We start from the raw sequence: 15,328 nt of genomic DNA, 5'->3' as shown, positions 1-15,328 counted from the left end.
AAGAAATGCTTTAACCCACTCTGCAAATGGACATACAATAACTACAACATATTCAAGTCTCATGGAGGGTAGAAGATGGATAAAATCCATTTGAATGTGTTAAGGGGCCCTTGAGGCATGGCCACCACCTATCCAGGGCCCCATGGTGATGTTTGCGTGGTCCAAGCCACACAGTCCCTATTTGTCCCCCACTGGCTTGGGACTGTCCAGTAAGGATCAGACCTTCAAGAAGAGCCAGGTGGGAACCTTACCCACCCCCTCACTTCAACCTCAGCCCCCGCTAGGCCCCTCAGGTATAAAGATCCCAATAATCGCCCTCAGTGGTCTTTTGCCTCCCTCTCCAAAGGCACTGCTGACCCCACTCGCCATCCCTTAGGACAATCATTCACTTTTAAAAGACTCTCCTTCTGAGCCCCTTTCCTAGGCCCATAAGCTGGGCCCTCAAATAGCCCCAGAGGAAGGTCTGCTCATGACCTCCATTTTACACGGCTGGAAACTGAACCTAGGGGGAGGATGGGCAGAAAGTTCCTATTTGTGACATCCAATGACAGGTGGGGATGGAGGAATCAGTGCCAAGCCCAACCCTCCTTCTGGTCCCAGCTACTCTAAGGATCATCATCTCCTCCTCCCTCTCTCCCTAAGGTGCCCTGTAGATCCTCTCCTTCCCAGATGCTGATGGCCCCCGTAAGACTTTGCAAAGGCCACCATAATACATTACTTTCGACTGGGTTGCTTAAACAACAGAATTGTATTTTGTCAAAAATTTGGAGGCTAGATATCTGAGATCAGGGAGTCAGCAACACTGATTTCTCCTGAGACCTCTCTCCTTGGCTTGTAGGTGGGCATTTTCTTCCTCTGTCTTCACATGCTCTTCCCTCTGTGTGTCTGTGTACTAATTTCCTCTTAATAACACTGGTCACACTGGATTAGTGTCCACAGTATCCCCTTTATTGTACCTTTTTAAAAACCCTATTTCCAAATTCAGTGACATTCTGAGGTACTGGAAGTGAGGACTTCAACATATCAATTTGGGAACATACAATTCAGCCCGTAACTAACACATCTTTTCATAGGGAGCTGACAGGGAGGAATTCTCATGAGGATGACCTTATTTAACAGTCCCCAAATCACAGCCCTGTAACTCGGGCCTTGCGCTCTAAGGTATTAACACAAGAGAAGCGAAACATATCCATATAAGGAATCAGAAATGCAAGAATCAGATAAATGTCTGTAACAACTGTTTGATAAAGCCCCAAACTGGAAACAACTCAAATATCTGAAACAGATGAGTAAATAAACAAACAGTGGTTTATCCACAGAACGTTACTTTTTTTGACAACATTAAGAGGATGAACTAATTACATAGACCCATTGACAAATCTCAAAATAAATATACCAGATGAGGACAGCCGGGGGGGAAAAAAACCCAAACATTTTCTTTTCAGTCGTGTAAAATTACAGAAAATACATATGCATCTATTGTAGAAAAAAGTAAATCGATGTTTGCCTGGAGGGCAGAGAGAAAGAGAATAATTAAAGGGCATGACTGAATATGGGGTGATGCATATGCACATTGTAATGATTTGTGATGATGGTTTCATGGGTTTTTATGAATGTCAAAACTCATTAAGTGGTACAGTTTAAATATGGACGATTTATTATTTAATAACCATACCGAAAAGGTATTAACAGTTTAATTTTAAAAATTCTGTTTTCAAAAAATAAAGTTTGGCAAACCTATGCTGACCCCACCATATCCGTTGTAGTGCCCTGGGATCAGCAACTTGCCTCAGTGGCAGCAAATACAGGTGAGCAATAAAAGCCATTTCCGGGGCGCCTGGGTGGCACAGTCGTTAAGCGTCTGCCTTCGGCTCAGGGCGTGATCCCGGCGTTCTGGGATCGAGCCCCACATCAGGCTCCTCAGCTGGGAGCCTGCTTCTTCCTCTCCCACTCCCCCTACTTGTGTTCCCTCTCTCACTGGCTGTCTCTGTCAAATAAATAAATAAAATCTTAAAAAAAAAAAAAAAGCCATTTCCGCCTGAGTCGTTGGGAATGCAGGCTGCGTAAAGCCTGCATTACTGGACTGAGATCTTACTTCTTTCTATCTTTGTTTTCCTTCCTGTGCGGCAATGGCTTTACGTCGAACAATGCAGAGAAGTGACAGGAATCCGTAAAACTGTTAGATTCCTTTTCTTTTAGAGAGAGCGCACGTGAGAGAATATGAACGGTGGGGGGGGGGTGGTGCACAAGGGAAAAGGAGGAAGGATCCCAAGCAGGCTCCGCACTGAGGCTAGATCTGTATTCAGGGCTTGATCTCACAACCCTGAGATCTTGATCTGAGTCAAAACCAAGAGTCAGACGCTTAACCAACTGAACCACCCAGGCGCCCCCGTTAGATTATTTTCTGACAAGGCCCTCAGCTACACAAGATTCACAGTTCAGAAGGATCTGAGAATTTCTGTACTTTCTCATCCTTCACAGCCATACTGACTGGAACAATGGCAGGTGCCCCTTTAAAAGAGGCACATTCCAACCAATTTGTTGCAGTCTCTTGCCCTCGCTCTGTTTTGGTTTTTTTTTTTTTAAGATTTTATTTATTTATTTGTCAGAGAGAGAGCACACAAGCAAGGGTTGCAACAGGCAGATGGAGAAGCAGGCTCCCCGCTGAGCAGGGAGCCTGATGCGGGACTCGATCCCAGGATCATGGGACCATGACCTGAGCCGAAGGCAGACGCTTAACTGAGCCTCCCAGGTGTCCCCTCCCTCTCCATTAATCCTCTAATTGTGTACAATTATGATTCCCCCTATAATCTTTCAGCCAGAAAGACACTTTCAGACACTACCACAGAAAATTCTGGATATCAGGGTACACCACTCCTCTGTAGGAACTGGGAACAGATTTCCTACACCAGTGCTGAGCACGATGCAATATCCCCTGCAAACGAGAGAACGATTTCATGTTGTTCCCAGAAGTACCGGAGGTTGTCACAACTGGCCCCTCGTCAGGGTGAGTGCTGACACCACGAAATATCCTGGCATCCAGGCTACAATTTAACCACAAAACCCTACATAATTTCCTTAGAGGCCTTGGGCAACAATGCAAACAGGGACCGAACTAGAGGGAGGACTACCATCCTTCCATCCCCCTGAAGCACACAAAGATTGGGGTGCCCACGGCAGCTGTTTCTCCTGCCATTCTGAAAGCACCCCATAAAGTGAATCTAACCCTTAAGATAAAGGTGGCTTACACAATCAGGCCTTTGTTACAGCACAAACCAGAGTAATAGAGGAAGGCTGTTCCTTCGTTGGTGGCTTGGAGGCTGGAAATTCCATCACGAGAGTCACCAGATCAATAATATCCCTAAAATGGTCACTTTTCACATCACCAGCAGAACTCAGATGGAGTCCTCTAGAACACAATGGGGTCATCCATGCCCTAACTAATCAGAGAGAAAAGGATGAGTACTCTGGCTGGGAAAACACCAAGGTTTACTTCGCTGAGCACACCAGAGTGGATAAATGGTACACATGCCGGCACCTGCAGGTGGGAGAGGTGAATGGCTGCTGCTACAGAATCAACAGTAATAAAAATTCACACTGGCCCGAGCTGACACACGCAACACAGCCCCACATACCTGGAATTTATTTTGATGTTTGGATGTATGAGGCTCAATTCAGGCAGACGGCACCCTCAACACAGACCTCGAGTGTTGTTATACTGAACAAGGAAATACATTTGCTACATATCTAAGTTGTTTTTCCCATGTGAATTTTGTCGTAGTCAACGAGGTAAGGCCTTCGGCTAATGCCTTTCTCATTCAAGATATTTATAATGCCCAATCCAGTATGAACTCTCTGGTGTCGAGTGAGGCCAGAGCTTTTACTAAAGGATTTCCCACACTGGTTACACTTATACGGCCTTTCTCCAGTGTGAACTCTCCGATGGTCACTGAAGTTGGAGCTTCGCCTAAAGGACTTCCCACACTCACTGCACTCATATGGCCTTTCTCCTGTGTGAACTCTCTGGTGTTTAAGGAGCGCCGAGCTTTGGCTAAAAGATTTTCCACATTTGCTGCACCGATAAGGCCTTTCTCCAGTGTGAACTCTCAGATGTAGAACGAGGCTACAATTCTGGCTAAAAGATTTCCTACATTCACTGCACTCATAAGGCTTTGATCCTGTGTGGACTTTCTGGTGTTTTAAAAGACTGGAATTATAGGTAAAGGACTTCCCACATTCACTGCACTCATAGGGCCGTTCTCCGGTGTGAACGGTATGGTGTTGCAGGAGCGCAGAGCTTTGATTAAAGGACTTCCCACATTCACTGCACTCATAAGGCTTTTCTCCAGTGTGAATTCTCCGATGTTGAATGAGGTTGGATCTCTGACTGAAGCATTTGCCACATTCTCCACACTCAAATGGCCTTTCTCCAGTGTGAACTTTCCGATGGTTATTGAGGCTGTAGCTTTGGCTGAAAGATTTCCCACATTCACTGCACTCATAAGGCCGTTCTCCAGTGTGCACTCTCCGATGTTGGAAGAGGTTGGAGCTTTGGCTAAAGGATTTGCCACATTCCCCACACTCATAAGGCCTTTCTCCTGTGTGAACTCTCTGGTGTTTAATAAGGCTAGAGTTATGGCTAAAAGATTTCCCACATTCACTGCATATGTAACATCTTCCTCCAGGGCGGACCCTCTGGTGATGAACGAATGTGTGCTTGTGGCTGAAAGCTTCTGTGCTGTCTCCGCAGCGGCGTTGAGTTTTTCCCTTGTGGAAGGCTGCCCCACATTCAGTTCCATTGTTTGACTTCTCTCCTGCGTGTGTGGCCTGTTGCTGGAGGAATCCTGAGCTAGCCAGGAAGTCCCTCCCAATCTCCCCACAGATAAAGGGCTTCCCTGACACTTGCAATCTGCAGCTCTTGACCACTGAAGCTCTGCCTCTGTTGTTTCCAAAGGGCTTATCGCTCAGGTGCTGCTTCTGCTGCTGCTGCAGGTTTTTGCTGAAATAGAATCTTTTCCCATGCGTCCCACCAGTGTGCAGTTTCTCATCAAACTGTGTTTCCTGGTGCTCAGCCGAGTGAAAACTGTCTTTCAAGACCGGACCACACACCTCATAGGGGTTGGCCTTCTGGGGAAAAAGAGCTGTCTCAGGAGTTCTGACATGTGACACTCCTTCTACAGAAACGCTCTGCTCAGAAGGTGCCTCCTCATCCTCTGCTCCATGCCAACAACCTGAAAGCAGGAAATGCTCGTGAAGTGCACGGTGACTTTCTTGGCAGGCAGCTGCTACCCAAGTGTGTATGACAAACCCAGAAACGAGTCCATGAGATTGTTTATAGGATAAGAGGTTTGAGTTCAGGCTGAGGATGAGGCCGCTTAGCCGTACTAGGCCACTAATGATCACAAAATGGGGGTTCAGGGACACTCACGAGGTGAAACAAACACACCAAGAAGAGACAAGGTCTACATATAACTTTCAAAAGGACTTAGTCCGCCATGCAGAACGGTGTGTTCAGACCCAGGAGAATTCAACAGTGAAAGAGATGCTGGTGTTCAAGGACTGTTTAAGAATCTATGTGCACCTCACGACACAACACATAGGAGCCAATAAGGAGAGTGCCCCACACGGAGCAGTGACGAAAATGGTCAAGATGTGGAATCCAGAGAGGATTCCCTGGGCAGGAAGTAAGAGTACAAGTGATGAATAGCAGTTGACCAGTCACCTGAGTGTGAAGACTGGGGAAATAAAGGCAGGTATGAAGTGTTGGGGCCACTGTCATTACCAACGAAAGACCAGTCATGTGGAATAAGTTTCCGGTATGATGTGTACACAGCCCTGAGGTCATGCCTCCCCCAGGTGTTACTGTTCAGAGCCAGGCTGTGAACCACAACAGACTCTCCACCATAACCCCGGGATGAGCAACTATGTGGCACCTGGATGATGCAAGTAATAAGGGAAAGACAGGAGAGATAAACGGCCAGCACTGGCCAAGAACAGCTCAGCACATGCAGTGCACACAAGAGAAAATTTTATATTTCTTTTATATTCTATTCTAATATAATCTTCTAATAAATTCCAATATATTCTAATATAATATTCTATATCATATTGTTCTATTATAAAGAAAATTTCCAAGCAAGAACAGACCATGGTCTTACATAACAGTGATGGTCAGTGATGGCAATTTCTGGCACAAGAAGGAATGAGGAAATGTCAGCTAGAGGAAGAAAGTGGAACTTGGGATACTCGGGTGCTTTGTAACTGGAAGTCACCTGGCAGGGAGAGGGCAAGCACAGGGGGATCCACTGGGCTGAATGGAATAGTCCTGACCCTGGTTGCTTCCCTGAGAGGCTTAGGACTGGCAGGAGTTGGGGCTGCTCAAGAAGTGGGCAGTGCACATACCTCAGCCCAGCCAACCACACTGCCTCTTCAAGGAAATAGGGAAGGAAGCAGAGACCACGATCCTGACGGGAGGACAGACCCGCCCTTGGGGAGAAAGGTAAAGGGAGAGACTAGCCCAGGGCACAGAGGTGGGTGTGAGGACCTTACCCAGGGAGGTTATAAGCGCCAAGTTCTCCAGCATCACATCCTGGTACAGGTGTCTCTGAGTGTCATCAAGAAGATCCCATTCCTCCCAGGAGAAGGACACGGCAATGTCCTCAAAGGTCACAGTGCCCTGGCAAGACGGAGACAGATGAACCCATAAACAGCCTCTCCCTCAAAGATGACAATCCATCCCCTCCACATCTACCCCCTCACCATCCTCTTCCTAAGCATCCAACACAGAAGAGAAACCAGGCCCTAGCACCACTGGTGCCACTGTCTCCTCACAGGCCCATTGATCATGGGCACCAGCCATCAGTAAGACAAGGCAGGTGGATAAAAAGGTATCAAACGAGGGTCTGGACAGAGGCATTCACCCATTTCTGCTAAGCAATTCCCTTAGTATGGACAAACCATGCAATTCTCAATCCCGGGGCCCTAGGGCATCCGGCATACTCCCTCTACAAGTACACATCATTCTTTAGATGGCACATCCCCCACATCGCAGACACTGCCACATGCCCATGGCTGCCACCAGCTTACTGCCCTGCATACCTTAGGCATCCCTCTGGCCTTACAATTATATATGACTGTATTTCAATCACCTCTTCACCCCACTGGTGAGGATGGGCTTGTGTGCTAGGGTTACGGGGATGGCCAGATGACAGATGAGATCGACAGCATTTTTCTAACCATACGTATTTACAACCTGGGAGAGGAGGACACCACACACCACACAGGGCCACATGGGGGTGGCACTCTGGGAAAGACTGAACAGCTGGTGGTTGTAAGATCCAGGCTTTGTAATATCAATACAAAGAGGTACCTGTTTCCTCTGGGAAGATACCACTGACTTATCTGAGTAACTCCATGGGCAGGTAGGGAGCTGAAACCAACTACAGAGGGATAAGCACCTGATCCCCTTGATCAAAAACATTCTTTGGTTAGGAGATCTTATTTCTGGGAGCAGAAGTAGCACTCTGGCCATCTGAGGTCCTCATGGTTTCCAGACATCAGTGCCGCACATAATACTGGGTCTTAATTTTAGACCTTGCACCACAACCTGACGACAGCATTCACAGGACGCTTTGCAAATTCAAACAGGATTAAATACTGCCACTGACTTTCCAGGAAGCCCACTAGCCATCACAGCCCCAAATCCTCCTATGAAGCCTTCACTGCTTGGGTCTATTCCTTGCCTCAGACGTGTGGATCTCAGCTACCCATGGCCCTATTCCATGAGTTGCTGCACTTGCTGTCCCCAAGGCAATCACAACCTCCTCGGTCCACCGAACCCTCATTCAAAGCCCACCTCCATTAGTGGTCCACCCCAGGCCTTAGTGACTCTCACAAATGACCACATTTGCCCTTGACCTTATCTTCCTGGCTGAATGAAACAGCCCAGGCCCCAACAAAGCCCTCACAAAATCCTGGTGAGTGAAGAGTGGTGAATAAAAACCCGCTCTGGTCTGCGTGACATCTTGCCTCGGTTATCCCTTGGCTCTGTGTCCACCTCGTTCCTGTCCACCCTCGCCTTGGAAGCCTTGGCCGCCTGCCAGACTATCTTGTCCTGGACACACACTCCTTTCAGGGCCATGTACCTGCCTCATTTGTGTTTGTGAAGCCTCAACCACTCACCCAGGTACCCAGGCAAGAGACCCAGTCCACAGTCTCCATCTTCCCTACCTGGCTCCCTAATAGCTTTACAATCATAACCTGACAATTACCCCTCCTAATCGTGAATATCCTGAATCCTCCATCCTGAACCTTCCCCAGATTCCCAGACCTATATGAACTACTTCCCACATCATGCATCCATTCAGTGGTCTCTGAAATATCCCAGACTCTCAATACACCTAAATCAAAACTCCTAACACCCCCCCTCCCCACACTGAATATTACTACTACATTCTTCATCTTAGATAATGGACCTTCCACTCCTACAGCTGCTAAGACCTAAAACACTGGGATCATCTCTGAGTCCTGTATTTCACTCCTTCTCCCTCATCAGAGAATCTAGTTGTCCATTTAAAACATCCAACCAGGACCTAACCACTTTCCCTAAGCCACGACTCTGGTCCATTAACTCTCACCAGGGCTTTGGCAGTAGCTACAGCCTGATCTTCCTTCTCCTTCAGTCTCACAGTCGGTTCTACACTCTGCAGCCAGACGGAGTCTGGTAAGACCTTGTTCAGATCACTTTCTGCCTCTGATTCGCACCTTCCCATCACCTCCAGAAAACACAACTTCTCAGTCATTCCAGTCTTGATTCCTGTCCCCCTGCTCTTTGCTCCCACCTAAAAGGACACATGTGGTTTTCTGAACACTCAGTTCAGTTATGCCTCTAAGCATCTGCATATCCTGGAACCAGTTCCTAATACATTGGTTGCCAAAAAGGGGAACATTTCTATATAGAGCCTGATATAGACTTAGAACCCTTTGCTTAGGAATTCCCCAGGGCTCCCAGACCCAGGCCTGGGGGAATGACACTTAAGAGCCCCAGGACACCATAATCCAGAGAATATGTGGGTGGTGGCCTGGGCCATCGAGGGGCTGAGACACCCTCCACTGACCTGTGTAGGTTCCACAGCACCTCTGCCGCAATGGGAAACTGTGCAGAGGAGCAATGGAGAATTAGGTCCATGGCAGGGTTCGTTGGGCTCGTGTTACCCGTCCCCTTCCCTGGCCCTGGAGTCAGGTGACCGCAGCTGGCTCTCTAACCGCTGTGCCTCAATGCTGTGTTCCCTCTTGCCAACTGTGCCACCTGAACTAAGAGCCAACCTCCCAGGGACTCCATGTCCTCTCCATTGCCCTCCGGTCAGCTCTTCCTTTGAACCGCCTTCGGGAAACGTTAAAATCCCAAACGGAGATCGGGTCCCTCCTTTGGCCAAAACTCTCCTTGGAGTCTAGAGTCCTCACCTGAAGGTACCGGACCTCGGTCCGCCATTCCAGGCGTGACTCTGCCTCACGCTGTCACCTGAGGGCAGAATCCTCCCGTCTCCGGCCCCCCCTCCAGCCTCTGCCCCAGCCGGCCCCTCAGCCCCGAGCCCGCTCCCGCAGCCAGCACGCCGGCGCTCACACACGGGCCCCCGCCCACCGGCGCCTCCCTATCCGGGACACCCGGGCCTGGGCCGCAGGGACGCGAGCAGGCGCCCCGCGCTCGAGCCTTTCGGGTCTGGGTGGGGGGACGGCGGGGAGGGCGGGGAGATGAGCGTTTACCTGAGCCTGGTCCGTGGGCGCGGTCGCCGCCATCGGACTCTTTGAGCGGAGCGGACTCCCGGGCCGGTGGTCCCCGTCCCGGCCCCCGGCGCGGGGCAGCCCAGGCGGCGTCGCCAGCCGCGGACCCAAGTGTGTGCGGCGGTAACAGCACCTCCCCTCGCGCCTTCTCGGTTAGTCACCCCAATCCTGAGCCTGAGCTCTGGAACATTAGCGGATGAACGGGCCTGAAAGGCAAAAAGACCGCCAGGGGGATGAGGCCGGAAGTCCCGCCCCGACGTTAGGGGCACACGCAGAAGCGACTCTTTTCTCCATCTTCATTGGTCAGAGATGCAGTCCATCGACGCGCACTCTTCTGGGTAATGTAGTTCACAGACGTACAGGATGAGGATAAGACATTCCCAACGACCTCTGGGAGGAAAGGCCACGCCCCCTTGAGGGCTCTGGAAATTGGGGTTTTCCGTCCCAGGCCAGAGGGACTTCGCTTCTTCTTACAGAATCCGAACCCGGATTTCTGGGAAGCGATGTTTGCAACTGATCACCCAGGTGTTTGGAGACATTATTTCAGACTCCTGGATGCTCAGCGTGGTCTCAAAGCTAAAAACATTTCATATGCTCCAAAAGGCTGCAGATCCAAATGCACATATCATTCTATAGAGTCATTTAGATACAAAATGTGTCCTTGGAAGCAGAACCTAGTAAACGTTATGATCCTACAAGTCCAATGCACCCAGAAGCATTAGAGACAGTTTTGTCAGTGTGTGTATGTTTGGTCAGGGACAAGGTAAAAAATACCTCATACAGGGCCATGACAGAGAAGATACAGGATGAATGTGAGGCCACCCTGAAGCAAGAGTTTTTTTTTTAAATGCACCCATAGAAAACATCTCTCTAATCTGACCATTAATTTTTGTGTCCAATTCATTGAACGATACTTTTATCCATTTAATATCTTAATTCATATCCTCGCACAAACCCAGTTCCTTTTAGGAATCTAACATCCGTCAAAAAAAGAACAATGTAATAAATGTTGTTTTGGAAGGGGACAATGGCTTCAGTGTTCAAAGATGGAGCATGTATGCAAAGGCTGCTCTCCTTTTCCAAGGAATTGGGGTACCTAAAACCATGATATCTCATTGTTTGGAAGTGATTATCATATCTCTTGCAGGGACTGTTCTGCATGGGGAATTAGTATTACCTCAGAACTATAATTGCAAAATGCAAATTACAGAAAGTTATTACTGATCACTACGTAGTGCTTCAAAGGTGGTGGCAGACAGAGCTTCGATGAAACACCAGTGGACGGGGAAAAAAGTTAAGACCTCAGAGAAGATTTAGCAATGATGTCTGAGAACAGGAATATTTATGTTGAACACATGACGAGAATGGTCACTCTGATGGTTTTCTCCAAAATGAACTGTCTTCATTCCTGATAACATTGTGCAGTATCAGGGGCGCCTGGGTGGCACAGCGGTTGAGCGTCTGCCTTCGGCTCAGGGCGTGATCCCGGCGTTATGGGATCGAGCCCCACATCAGGCTCCTCCGCTATGAGCCTGCTTCTTCCTCTCCCACTTCCACTGCTTGTGTTCCCTCTCTCGCTGGCTGTCTCTATCTCTGTCAAATAAATAAATAAATAAAAATCTTAAAAAAAAAACCAAAACATTGTGCAGTATCAGTGGAGGAAAGAAACAATGTAGACAGAGCAGACAGAATTATAAAAATATAGAGAGAAGCTGAGGCTTACTGTACAGTATTATCCTTCTAGAATTGTGTCTGCACTCATGTATGTCATGCTGTCTGGGTCCTGAATTCAGATAAAAGTTGTTGGTTGTAGTAAAAGTAAAGACATGCTTTGTATACAGATCTGCACTGTGCTTTTCTCACTTCACTATATATCTTTGACAACCTAAAGCCACTTCCTCATTTTATATCCATAACTCCTTATATTCACACGTATTAGACCCAAACCTGACTCTTTTTAAAGACTGCTGTGCATTGCCTTGTCCTCCTGTTCCATGGCTGGCCAGCTGGCCCAGCTCTACGAATCTCTCCTATGTGCCCCCAAGATCCTTTGTCCAAGCCCACAGAAAACTCTGGAGATTTCTAGGTTAGTCCCTTGTCCACCTGGCCACTCTCAGGGGTCTCCTGTACTGAGAACTGGGCCAGGTATTAAAGGTATCAAGGCGAGGAGGCTGATGACACTGACACAAGCCTTAGGTTCCAGACCCCTATGATTGGGGTGCTCGCTGGTCTTGGTGTCCTCCTTAGAGTCCCGAAGGCAGAAGCAAGGGCCACATTATACTGGTTGTATCCTGTCCATAAGAGAGTGTAGCTGAACCAAAGGACAGTTCATCTGCCAGATGCACAGCAAGCCAATAAAAGACTGACACCCAGCTTCCAAAGTGAAGAAAAATTGGCTACTTATTGGTGTGGCACCACCCAGGAAAACAGGGAGCTAAAGCTCAAAGCCCTGAACTTCCTGGTGGGAGCAGGGGTCTCCAGAGAAGGTGGATGCTATTGACTGGGAGCCCATGTTAACAGATGTTACTTACTTCTGGTGCCCTTTCATCTGGTCCCACGGAGGTCTGTTCTATCTCACAAGACTTAAAATCTGAAAAATATATTAACTTATGTTCCAAATTTCATTAGGTACATCTGGTGATGATGTGTTTAGGATAGTGCTGGTCAGCTGCTTGTATGTGCCTAAATTAACCACTTATACACGCATAAGCTAACAGGGTTGCATTCCCTCATGTTCCTTTGAATGATAAGCAAGTATTCCTATCTCTTGGGGCTGTGTCTCCATGTTCCATGGCCAGTCCAGCTGTGCATGGGGACAATATAACCTACAGTGTTCCTCCTTTCATCTGAACTAACAAGATGGGTGCTGGCTTCAACGGGTCCCCACGATTGCCTGGCCCACGTGCAGGGGCAATGCCAGGTGCCACAGGTTGGGAGTTAGCCTCTAGAGTGAGAAGTGGGGATTCAGCCTCTGGAAGAGGCACATGGAATTCGGCGGATGGTGTCACCTGTCTGGACCTGACCTCTGCTGGGAAAGAGTGATGGCCTCTGCTTCTGAGGTGAAGGGGACCTAAAGAGCACAGACTGAGGCTAAAGATCAGCCCTGTCCAGGGAGATCTCCTCCCCCAAGGACTAAGCAGTGGGATTTCCTGTTGCCATCATATCCCTTGGCTATGATCTCTATTGCCTCCACCCTCTACTCTCCGGCTCCACACCCATGTGCAGGTTTGGGAAATGCCCTAAAAGGAGGGTAGAAGGATGCGACCTCACCTTCCTTGCTTTCTCTCTGCCAGCCCTCTCTTTTAATTACATTTAGCTATTACCCAGAACAATAATCAAGGGATTGCATATATTGCTTTCTTTCTTATTCGTATTCTCTTCCATTTTTTAAATGCATCTACAAAACCAAGTCTCCAGGAGTTGGCTCCTTTTGTAAATTCCATTGGTAGCTTTTAACTTTAGTAACTGAGTGCAACACAGCTGCCGCGCCATACCATGGATAACCAGGTGGCCATCCAGGAATCGGTTTCCTGGCCCCTGCCCTTACATCTTTTATTTTCCCAAGCCACATGTTTCCACGAGCCAGGGCTAGTCTCACAAATCCCACCCCTCTAGCACCAAGAAACCACCTTCGGTGCCTGTACAGAGTTTCCCATGGCCTTTGAGAACAGACCTTGATAGGACCGTGGAGAGATCAGTAGGTAGGCCCCGCTCCCCCAGTGCAGCCAGCCATGGAGCATGCAGTGAAATGCAAGCAGTCTTTTATATATATATATTAAATATATATTTTTTATTTATATTATATATATACATAAATATATAATATTTATATATGCAAGCAGTCTTGTATATATTAAATACATATATTTATATATTTTATTTATATTATATATTTATATATAAATATAAAATATATAAATAAATATATATATATTTAAAGATTTTATTTATTTATTTATTCGAGACAGAGAGAGAGAGACTGCACAAGCAGGCAGAGGGGCAGAGAGAGAGGGAGAAACAGACTCACTGCTGAGCAGGGAGCCCAACGTGGGACTCGATCCCAGGACCCCGGGATCATGACCCGAGTCGAAGGCAGATGCTGAATCATCTGAGCCACCCAGGCGCCCCACAAGCAGTCTTTCAAGAGGCAGCTTCAGGTCTACTAAGTGTGGCCTTTAGGAGGTAGCAGGTGTCAAAGGCTGAAATAGCTTTAGGTTGTCCAAAATACATTGTTAAGTGAGACAGCAAAGTACTGATCTGTATATAAAATATGACTATTTTTACTACAGAAAACAGCTTGTACAAGAACATGTTTTAACATATAGACACACAGTGGAGTCCATGTGCACAAACCATTCTAAAAGGATGCTATACTGAAAACTTTATTTTTCTCCAGGAGATTTAATTATCTGAGATTTTGACATACTACTGTATAACTGTATATGGTGTAGGACTCCTTCAATAAAAGATAGAAAACATTTTATACTTTCGTTTCTCTAGGAAACCAAATATGCACTATTGAGTTTTTTTTGTTTTTCTCTTTGTTTCTGTTTTTGCCAACTTCAGTTTAAAAACCCTACAGATTTAGATAGACTAAACAGTCTGTTAATCACAAGAAATGCAGGTATATGTTTCTGCATAACACAGCAGAATGGTGGAAATTTTTTGAATATTTATCAGAATCATGTGGAAGCTTGTTAAAACACAGACACTTGGGCCTGATCCACAAAGTGATTCAGTAGATCTGGGTTCAGGATTCAGAATGTGCTTTTCAAGAGTCCCTAGGTGACACTGTGCGTGAAGGTCCAGGAATTACACTCGGAAAATCAGAATTCTAGGAAGGGTGACATTGACTGGTTCCAGGCCCCAGTCCACCGGTGGAGCTCTGCAGGCTCTGAGAGACAGAGCCAGGACTTCTCACCCACATGCCCTGAGTGTATCTGTAGTGAGCCAAGTAAAGGAACAGCCAACTGGCCTTGAGTCCCAGGCCATTCACTGCTGAGAACCGTGAGCCTGCACTGACTAACCTAGACAACTGCTTTATTCTGCCCAGAACTTATTGCAAACATATCCACGAGGCTCATCCCTTACAATTTCAAGTGTTCTCTACTTATCAAGGAGGCCTCCCTTATTGTGCTGAGTAATATTACATTCCATATTTTACCCCCCAGGAGACTCACCTGTCTTCCCCTTCCATTTTGTCTGCCACGTTCCAGAATACTACGTATTTCTTTAGCTACTCTTTTCTGTTCCTGGACTTTCTTCCTTGAATACAACACAAGTCCCAGAAGGCAAGTGTCTTTGTCTCTCTTAGGACCCAATGTCCCCCAGGCACCTACAATAAGTGCCTAAAACCAAATTTTTGTTCCTTGATCAACAGGAATACACATGACATCTCAATTTCCCTGTACATTTTACAATTCTGGGTACTCTAAATGTCCCCCTTTAACTCTTTTTCCATGCAGGTATCACTCAGACTTTACAAGAATGGAGCTTTGCATTTTGGAAACAAAATTTCAGAATAACAATTCTGGTCACGTGCCCAGCT

At 47.2% G+C, this 15,328-nt stretch overlaps 1 protein-coding gene across 1 annotated transcript; it reads right to left on the bottom strand.

Annotated features, from left to right (window-relative positions):
- Window positions 1-347: 347 nt before the first annotated feature.
- On the bottom strand, window positions 348-10,009 carry LOC123777155 (uncharacterized). The gene is made up of 3 exons (XM_045773638.2): window positions 9,763-10,009; window positions 6,550-6,676; window positions 348-5,231 (listed from the first exon to the last, which is right to left on the bottom strand). Exons 1-3 carry the CDS (start codon window positions 9,793-9,795, stop codon window positions 3,748-3,750), a joined length of 1,644 nt encoding a protein of 547 aa, XP_045629594.1. The 5' UTR covers window positions 9,796-10,009; the 3' UTR covers window positions 348-3,747.
- Between the last annotated feature and the right edge of the window lie 5,319 nt (window positions 10,010-15,328).

Source organism: Ursus americanus, chromosome 21, assembly GCF_024610735.1.
Source record: "Ursus americanus isolate L20-20 chromosome 21, mUrsAme1.1.p, whole genome shotgun sequence".
NCBI classification, from domain to species: domain Eukaryota; kingdom Metazoa; phylum Chordata; class Mammalia; order Carnivora; family Ursidae; genus Ursus; species Ursus americanus.
The sequence above is the reverse complement of the archived record's forward strand: the minus strand, read 5'-3'. Positions and strand labels throughout refer to the sequence as shown.

Excerpts from the sequence above, each read along its gene's own strand:
- LOC123777155 (XM_045773638.2), bottom strand. The coding sequence starts at position 9,795 with ATGGCGGCGACCGCGCCCACGGACCAGGCTCAG. Across the intron at positions 6,677-9,762 it reads CGCCCACGGACCAGGCTCAG|GGCACTGTGACCTTTGAGGA; the intron begins GTAAACGCTCAT and ends CCGTCTTGCCAG. Across the intron at positions 5,232-6,549 it reads GGCGCTTATAACCTCCCTGG|GTTGTTGGCATGGAGCAGAG; the intron begins GTAAGGTCCTCA and ends TCCTGCTTTCAG.